We start from the raw sequence: 10,000 nt of genomic DNA on the forward strand, positions 1-10,000 counted from the left end.
CATATGATATATAATTCACTCAATGTCACTGGCCAAATCTCACGCCAATGTGTGCAAGGCAGGCTTCATGAAAGACAAAAGAACAAGAATGCCACATTATGCGCCAAGCACAGTAAACACGCCGTGTTGTGCAAGGGCACAAATAGGCTACAGAAACTATATAAGGAGGACGCCTTTTTTCTTTGAGGGTGACGCCATTTTTTTAGTTTCCCTAACTAAATATTCATGTGCACAAATTGAATATTCCACGCAGGACGTGGGCAAAGCCGTTGTGACTCCCACCTGCCCTTGGGAATGTCCGCTTGTGAAACAACACCTCTTCAGCAATATTTTCTCACGATAGTAGACCCTACAAACTAGACAGCACACACATGGCCGTTAGCTGCTGGAAGGGCTACAGACTTTCTTTTATTGTGTGCCACAGTAGAAGGCATATGCAGGACGGAAACGTCCAGGAAAATAAGACAATGATATAAACTGATCACGTTTTGACTTACTGTGTACTTTTTGTCATGAAGCTGTCATTTTCTTCTTGGGCAGATTATTGTAAAGGCCGATTTCAAAATAGATCTCTAGTATCGCTTATCAGTTGAGAGCAGCTTCGCTAGTTTATTTTAACAGGGATAGTTTCTTTTCAGTTTCAGTCTTGCACCAGATAGAGAAACTCCAGTTGTCCACCTCCACATTTTGACTCTTCGTTGTAGAAAACTCAGTCTCACTTTCTGTCCTGGGCTACTTTACATCGATGCCATCTGTCACTTCGGGACGCACGTGCTCTAGAATGTTGACATGGGCGCTACCTCCACATTTTTACGCTTCGTTGGAAACTTTGCTTTATTTTATCAGCAATTATCCTGTGCTACTTTTCATCCATGCGTGCCTGTCATTAAGGGACGTTAACTCGCATGCCTTACAATGTTGACACGTGACATGGGTGCTCATGGGTATTGTAGGCTCGCAATATCACATTGTATTGCGTTTGTATGACAACGATGGTCAGATACAACTACAACTTCAATATAGGGTGCTTCCTCATTCAGTGCAGTAACGCACCGGCCAAATGGCTAGTGACGCTTCAGGTTCTACCAGCCAAAGCTGAATTAAACCCGCATTTGGCTGGCAGGCATGTGTCAGTGTGCAGCCGTGTGTGTGTGCGTGCGTGTTTTGACATGTTGAATCATGGAGAGCTCCTTACTGGGAAGTACTGCCAGGCCTCGGGCGTGAGGATGGTGACGCGTTTGTAGCAGGGGTCTGGGGGGGCGTACTGGTTCCCCTGCTGCACTGCCTTCCTCATGGCCAGCAGCTGCGTGTAGTACTCAGACAGATCCTCACCCACTGGCTTAGGGGCCAGGTAGATCACATGCACATCCTCATCTGCATAAATACACAAGCACACATTAGCACAAACATTGATACACACCAAGGCTTAAGTACAAACACACACAGAAATATTATTCCACATGTACACATATTATATGTACAAATTCTCTCTCTATCTCTCGCTCACACACACACACACACGCACACACACACACACACACACACACACACACACACACACACACACACACACACACACACACACACACACACACACACACGCACGCACACACACACTCACCAAAGACATCGCACAGACGGCCCATCTGACTGTTCTGCATGATGTCAAATAAGCCCCACAGACTGAAGCGTTGCTCCTGGGAGAAACCTGAACACACACACACACACACACACACACACACACACACACACACACACACACACACACACACACACACACACACACACACACACACACACACACACACACACACACACACACACACACACACACACACACACGTCATGCAGTTCAAAAAGCTGATGGGTACAATATTGCTGGACACTGCAGCCTGCAAAACACACACATACACAAATACAAAAATACGCACACATATATTCAGACAGAAAAATAGCTCACTGGCACGTGCATACACACACAGCTGTAAGATGCGCCTATTCGCATACACTGCAGACAGACATGGGACCACAGGACATCCAAATGTTTATGCATGTTTCATCTCTTTGTGAGATGTGTGCGCACAGCACACAAAGGACAAAGACGAAACAGCAAGGGAGAAAGAGATAGACAAAGAATGTGGGGACAGAGGAAAGGAGAGAGAATGAGGAGCGGGGGATAGAGGAATTGACAGAGAAGGCAGGGTGCGTGTGTGAGTGGGGGGTTTTCTATTTTTTTAACCTGGCACTGTAGTGGGAGAGGGCACTGGGGCATTTAGTCTTTTAGCATCAAGGAGCTAGGTGGCATAATGAAATGATTAAACTTGCAAAACTAACGAAGCATGCTGCTAAAAACAATAGGGCTTTAAGTTGTTCATTATCTACACACTCTGAGGCGCGCACACACACACACACACACACACACACACACACACACACACACACACACACACACACACACACACACACACACACACACACACACACCTCTGCAGTGCAGGCAGGCAGAGATAAAGTCACCCAGCTGCTGCTAATTACTCTCTTTGCTCAGCTTCAACAGCTAGCGGCAGGCAGGCATAAGCGCACACACACACGCACACGCACACGCACACGCACACGCACACGCACGCACACACACACACACACACACACACAAACACACACACACACACACACACACACACAAAGGACAGAGAGGCTTTGGGTTTGACAAGTGCAAATTCACCTACATATGACAATACCTACAGTCTATAGAAAATGCCTTTACAACAATCCTCAATGTTTGCTTCCTTAACATTGCTAATAATAGAGCTACAGTGTACTAGCCTGGGAGTACCCATGCTGCCTTGCACATTCTTTTTGAATTGATGACACATGTGATTTAGTCTGGCGTTTGCCGCCAGACAAACAGTGTACAGTTATGACCGGGGGAATACAGGACCAATGAACTATCTCTGGTTGTGATGTACCTAAAGATGGCAGGTGTATGATGGTTCTCGCAGAACTGCTGATGCGCTTCCAGTTGTCTGCCAGGTACTGTGGAAACAAGCAGAACAGCACATTATTAAAACTATTATTATATTATTATTATTATTATTATTATTCCAATCAGTGTTCACGCTAGAATTCTTACCGGCCGGACAAGTGGCCGGCTGTATTGCAGAATACCGGACATTTGAACGGACCTTCCGTCATATGGCCAAACACACACTCCCTAATGGGTCAAAGTGTAGTAAAGTGGTATTTTCTGCCAGCAAAACTTAAATTGCACTAACATTTGGACAGTTGGCTGGTGTTGATTTAGAGCGCTGCTTGTGCGCACGGGCCGGGGAGTAAATGCGCGCTTTCTTTCACACACTCGAGAGCTCGAACTGAAAGAGAGAGAAAAAACAGCCAGCCAACGTGCTGTGCGCAGATCCCTAAATTATCAACTCAAACAGTGCATTCTATCAGCAAACCCTAAGAGGATTTCCCTACTCAAATTGGGTAACGAGGTGATGCCTGTAATAGTGCAGTAATGGTATCGACGCTACTGAAATTTGAACTGTATTGCGCTGTGTTCCTGCGCTCTCCAAAGTAAGGGAATTGGCACGTTCCGTAGGATGCTCTATAATGGGCTCCACGTTTTGGCCGGTGATGAAAACAGTTATAAAGCCCTGCATGCACTTTCACTGGGACTTCTCGCGAGTCCATCGTTCTCTGGAATGTTTAACTTGACCCTCTGTAGCCTACTTGGAGATCCACCACCAATTTTCAGCAGAGGTAAAAGTGAAAGTGATTCGATGCTGCGCATGCCATTGAGTCCCAAACCGTTAGGCTTGACTTCGCAACTGGGCATGATATGGTTTTGTAAATGCAATGCCCTTTGTTGTGTTCACTGATATATTGGTAAAAATAGCCTACAAAAAAACAGAATCGTGACAGCACAGCAGCCAGCGTGAGTCAAGTGATTATAAGCATAACGTGATTGGGGACAACGACGGTGGGGACGAGAGCGCAAGCAATATTGCGTGCTGCTTATGACAAGTTCATTTACATGGGCTATTCACAAATATTTTCAGCTTTGTTCAGTTTCATATTAGGCCTACTGGTGTTTTGTAACTTTAAGTAGGCCTATTTAAAATTAGCTAATATTATTTACTGACATTTTTGTCGGACATTTTGTCCGGCCACATTTTATTTTGCCGGTCATTCATGCATGCAAACGGCCAATGTCCGGCCACAGCCGGCTAACGTGAACCCTGATTCCAATTATCTGCTAGGTAATGATGACAGACAGACAGAGAGACAGACAGAGGAGTCATTAATGACACTGGAAGATGGATGTATCCTTCACACATTCGTCTCCATCTCTTTCTCTTTCCTGTCTTGTTCTCCGCGGGCCTCAAACAAGATAAATCAAGCATTATTCACAGTAATTAAAAACAGCTACCTCTCTCTCTCTCTCTCTCTCTCTCTCTCTCTCTCTCTCTCTCTCTCTCTCTCTCTCTCTCTCTCTCTCTCTCAAACACCTCATTCAATTAGACAAGTTACAAAATGCACGTGCCCATGGAATTACCTGGGAATAAATTCTCCAAGGGCCTCCCTGTACTACAAACTAATCTGCTTGTCTTGAGAAAAGGAGAAATCAGGAGAATGTACACAACTGTAAGGATTGTCACACATTAACGATGGGTGGTGTGTGGCCAAGAGGAGGAGGGGAAGGAGGAGAGAAGGGTATCTCTGGGTACACACCACACACTCCCACACCACTCTAGCACTGACGTTGAGAAATGACCATGCCAAGACAGGAATATGGGACACTGCTAATCAGCTGTAACTTGTACCCCGAGAGCAACAAAAGTAGAACGTGTCCGCTTAAAGTTTTGCTTGTTAATATCAATAGCCAAGTGGTCTTTGCAGGAGTGGACAAACCTGGCAACCCGTTCTACATAATGGGAGAGACACAGAAAGAAAGAAAGAAAGAAAGAAAGAAAGAAAGAAAGAAAGAAAGAAAGAAAGAAAGAAAGAAAGAAAGAAAGAAAGAAAGAAAGAAAGAAAGAAAGAAAGAAAGAAAGATAAAGAAAAGGAAGTTTACATCTGTGTGAGTGTGTGTGATAGTCATCATGTACAAGTCTGTGTGTGTGTGTGTGTGTGTGTGTGTGTGTGTGTGTGTGTGTGTGTGTGTGTGTGTGTGTGTGTGTGTGTGTGTGTGTGTGTGTGAGAGAAAAATGTGGAGCAAACAGCTCATTTCAGGACAACTCCGCCCAGATGAGGCCACTGAGTAGCATTGCCATGAGCTGTTGCCATGAACTGACCTTTGCCCTGAGCTGGCAGTTGTGTAGGCAGTGCTGGCGTCTGGCCTGCAGAGCCCGGCGTACGCGGCTGAGCTGAGCGTGCATGAGCCAGGTGATGGCGATGGTACCTGCCGCCAGCCAGCGTCGCCGCCACACCAGGTAGGCAGAGCGAGCCCGGTGGCGCCGCCAGCAGGCCTGAATGCGCACGGCGGCCGCCTCCGTGGCCCCCTCCCCCCGGTAGCGCCTCCCCGGCCGGCCCATCACCTCCTCCACCTCCTCGCGGTTCTCCAGGGTCTGGAGGAGGCGCATCTCCAGCGCGCTCGGCTTGCAGCCGTGCCCGTCCACCGGCACCGCCGCCCCGTGACCGCCACCGGCGCTGCCAGCCCTGCCCTCCAGCGCGCCGCTCCGCAGCAGCTCCACCAGCCGCTCTCCGCTGACCAGCGCCATGGGCACCCTGAAGCGCCGCAGCAGGCTCTGCAGTTGGTCCAGCGCCGCCTCCAGCTGGGCGCCGCCCCGGCTGCACATGCAGTAGTGCTGCCGGAAGCGCAGGAAGTCGGACGCCCCCACGTCCAGCTGGCCCTCCAGGATCACGAAGGGGAAGAGCCTGTGGGGGGTGGCCACCGGCGCCAGGATCGACTGCTGCAGTCGGCATGGGAAAGAGGAGGGGTGGGAGAGAGATGGAGAAGGGATGGTTAGATATGAGAAAAAGGGCGAATGAGAAAGACAGGGAGGTAAAGGAGTGATGGAGAGAGAGAGAGAGAGAGAGAAGAAAGAAGAGAGAGAAGGGGCAATTACAGTATGAAAACAGTGCTTATAATCAAGTTATTTTTGGTCAATCTAAAGCAGGGGTCCCCAACCTACTACTGATGTCTTGACGTTCTTCTCAAAATACACTATGATTGAACAATTAACATTGATCATGTTTATTTAAAATTAATCTGGGAATAAACAGGAAGAGAAGATTGTGTCTAAAACCCTATAGTTGTCTCTTTTTACATTCTTCATGGTCAACTCAGAACATCCTGAAGCGCTACGTGGTGCCAATGGGCTACATGCTTAACCCCTGATTGCCAACACTGGTTCCAGTCCAACCACCTACTACTGAATACAAAAAAATCATACTGTATGTTGTTTCCTACCAGATCAGCATCACGAACCCAAGGCTCTTCTGTTTCTCTTAAATTTCTTGATGGTTCAATACTGGCCCAAGTCGAAGAATTGAAATATTTAGGACTATGGCTTGATTCACAACTCTCATACAGGCATCACATTCTCACTGTTGTTAAAAAGTGTCTGCGTTTATTGTATCGATCAATAAACTGCTTCCCTCAACCAACACGGTTGAGAATAGTTAAATCACTAATATTCCCATTGTTAGATTATGCTGATGTTGTTTATCAAAACACCTCAGACTCAAATCTGAAACCTTTATATTTTTATTTTTATTTTATTTGACCTTTATTTAACCAGGAAGGTCCCATTGAGGTAGAAACCTCTTCTTCCAGGGAGTCCTGGCCAAGACGGCATTGAAACAGTGGAGGCACATGCATATTATGACATTAAAAAAACAGATTTTTTTTTTTGTTGTTGTAAAAAAAAGCACACGTAAGGATAAAAGACATATCAGACATAGGGGCAAACAAAATAGACACTGGACAAGACTAACAAGTAAGAACATCAATCACTAAACAGTAAGAACTAACAAACTAATAAAATCTGACATAAAAACACACACACAAAACCTCTGTAAAACTGAGTTTAAAAGCAGTGACACTCCTCTACTAAGGTTGTTTTTAAAAGATTTTTAAAACTCTCTACAGAGGGCACAGATGCCAAGCTTAATGTGTTTTGGAGGTTATTCCAAACATGTGGGGCATATGAACTAAAAGAAGTCTTACCTAATTCAGTACGCACTGTAGGGATATTTAAGATAATTTTATTTCCTGACCTAGTGCCATAGGAGCTGGTTTGGCGTGACACCAGACAATTGATATATGATGGGAGTTTACCCACCAACGCCTTCACAATAAAAATGAGGAAATGGCTTTTCCTCCTAAGTGATAGTGAAGTCCACGTTACCATTTCATACAATGCACAGTGATGTGTTTTCATATTTGCGTTTGTAATAAAACGCAGTGCCGCATGGTAAACTACATCTAGTTTCTTTAGAAGAGAGGTGGACGCATGCATGTATAATATGTCACCATAATCTAAGATGGGTAAAAATGTACACTGGACACTGGACCAATCTTAGCCTAGCAGCAAAAGGAAAATATTTTTTTCAAATGGAAATAAAAACCCAGTTTTGGTCTAAGCTTTTAAGAAGATGTGTCAATATGTTGATTCAAAGTTCAACTTTTCATCAAGCCAAATCCCTAAGTACTTGTATGTTTTAACCCTTTCTAGCAAGGTACCATCAGTAGTGGACACTTCAACATTAGATAATGATGAGCGGGTACGCGTGAAAACCATGTACTTTGTTTTCTTTGCATTTAGGACCAAACGCAGACTTAGCAAAGATGTCTGCAAAACACTAAAAGCAGTTTGAAGAGTCTCAACTGCAGTATTTACAGAGGGGGCAGATGTATACAGAACAGTGTCGTCAGCATACAGATGCACCTTTGCTGAATCAAGACCAACACAGAGGTCATTTATATAAATAGTAAACAAAATAGGCCCCAAAATTGACCCTTGAGGCACACCCATTTTGACCCCTACCAGAGCAGAATTACTATTGTCAACAGCTACACATTGGGTTCTCCCAGATAAATAATTTAAAAACCACTTCCGTGTCATGTCACTAAAACCAATATGTTGTAGCCGTTGCAACAGAAGGTCATGATTTACACAGTCAAATGCCTTAGAAAGATCAACAAAAAGAGCTGCACAGGACCTCTTGTTATCTAGGGCAGAGATTATGTCATTGGAAACTAAAGTAGTGGCGGTGATAGTGCTGTGATATTGTCTGAATCCTGATTGTGTAGATGATAAAATTTCATTAGCAGTCAAATAATGTTTAACCTGCTCATTCACTAAAGACTCAAATATTTTAGCAGTTACTGATAATCTAGAAATGGGCCGATAATTGTCAGGCAATGAGGGGTCACCTCCTTTTAGTAGCGGGAGAACCATTGCTGATTTCCATGACCTTGGAATTTCACCACTTGTGAGGCTAAGATTAAATATTGAGGCTATAGGACTGGCAATCACACTTGCTGCTTGCCTTCAAAAAAAGGGGCTCAATTTTGTCTGCACCAGTGGATTTTCTTACATCTAATTTTGACAGTGCTTGATACACTTGGAAGGGTGTAATAGCTGCGAAATTAAAACAGGATGAGATTTCTTTTTGAGGCAGAGTAAGGTTACCTGACACCGGAAGGTGAGATGTAACTTTCTCTGCCGCCATATTAAAATGTTCATTAAATGCATTTATAATATTATCCTTCCCTTTAACCTCACCTTGAGATGTATTTAATACTTCAGGTAGTGTGGGTATTTCAACAGCTCCCTCTGTGGACTTAATCAACTTCCAGAATTTACAGGGGTCATTTAAATTTTCGTTTATCAATTGCATATAATGGTTGCTTTTGGCAGCTTTAACTAACTTTGTACACTTATTTCGTAGTGCCCTATAATTATTCCAGGATACAGGATCGCCTTGTCGCTTGGCCAGAGACCAAGCCTTATCCCTCTGCCTGATATGGTTTGCCAGGTTATCATCAAACCACGGATTATCTCTGCCACTGACCCGATATCTCCTCATGGGGGCGTGCTTATCAATTAATTTAGTAAAAGCAGTTTTAAAAAAATCCCAGGCTAATTCAACATCAACCATCCCACCGATACGATGCAGATCACTGTCATAAAGATCATGCAAAAAGGCCTGCTCATTTAGGCCTGCTCATTTAACTGTAGCCTATAATAACTTGTGTAGATTTGTTCTTAGATGTCCGTTTAGGACCCATCACTGTGTACTGTATGACTCCCTGAACGTACTATCACCAAAAGCCAGAAGACAGTTTCACTGGTATCAGTTTATCTTTAAATGTGTGTACCTTGACTTTCCCCAATATCTTAAAGGCTGTATCTAATCTCACATAGACCTGGCCATAGACTACGGCTCACTGAACACCCCACGTTCACGGTGCCAAACATTACAAAGGAGATTGGTAGACGGGCGTTTAAATTTAGAGCGCCCTACGACTGGAATAGTCTGCCGGGGCATATCAGATCCATAGCCTCCTTTCACTCATTCAAATTCTCCATCTTTACCTACTTACAGGAGAACTCTACATGTCAATGTTTTTGAATAATTATTATGATCAGGTGTCTGATTATGTCTAATGCTGATGTGCTGAGTACTACTGTACTGTATGCTACATACCGAATATTATACTTTGTAAATGTGTAGGCTTAATACTGCCATGTTTTGACCAACTGTTATTCTTTCTAGGGTGACGACGTTGGGGTGGGAGTGGGGGAGACTTTGTGTGAAAGTACTGTATGTGTGAAAGTGTTGTCCTGATCAGTGTTCTGTTTTTGTTTCTGTATTTTGTTTTAGTATCTGTTCTTGTTTCTGTACTGTACTGTTTGTCCTGGGGACCCCCTCGAAAACGAGATATCCTATCTCAAGGGGCTTTCCCCCTAAACAAATAAATTGAAATTGATCTAATGTGACAATAGACCAGCCCTTTGTTTTTTTCTTCGGAAAACACAGTTGGTTACAA

General features: G+C 44.3%; 1 protein-coding gene across 2 annotated transcripts in view; it reads right to left on the bottom strand.

Annotated features, from left to right (window-relative positions):
* iqch (IQ motif containing H) overlaps window positions 1-10,000 on the bottom strand; it is a 60,232-nt gene that overhangs the window by 39,591 nt on the left and 10,641 nt on the right. For both annotated transcript variants that reach the window (XM_063196517.1, XM_063196518.1), the window contains exons 9-12: window positions 5,295-5,912; window positions 2,967-3,033; window positions 1,622-1,708; window positions 1,196-1,374 (exon numbers count right to left, since the gene is read on the bottom strand). In XM_063196517.1, the coding sequence (XP_063052587.1) occupies window positions 1,196-1,374; window positions 1,622-1,708; window positions 2,967-3,033; window positions 5,295-5,912 (951 nt within the window). The remainder of the gene's footprint in view (window positions 1-1,195; window positions 1,375-1,621; window positions 1,709-2,966; window positions 3,034-5,294; window positions 5,913-10,000) is intronic.

This window comes from Engraulis encrasicolus, chromosome 4 (genome assembly GCF_034702125.1).
Source record: "Engraulis encrasicolus isolate BLACKSEA-1 chromosome 4, IST_EnEncr_1.0, whole genome shotgun sequence".
Classification (NCBI taxonomy): Eukaryota; Metazoa; Chordata; class Actinopteri; order Clupeiformes; family Engraulidae; genus Engraulis; species Engraulis encrasicolus.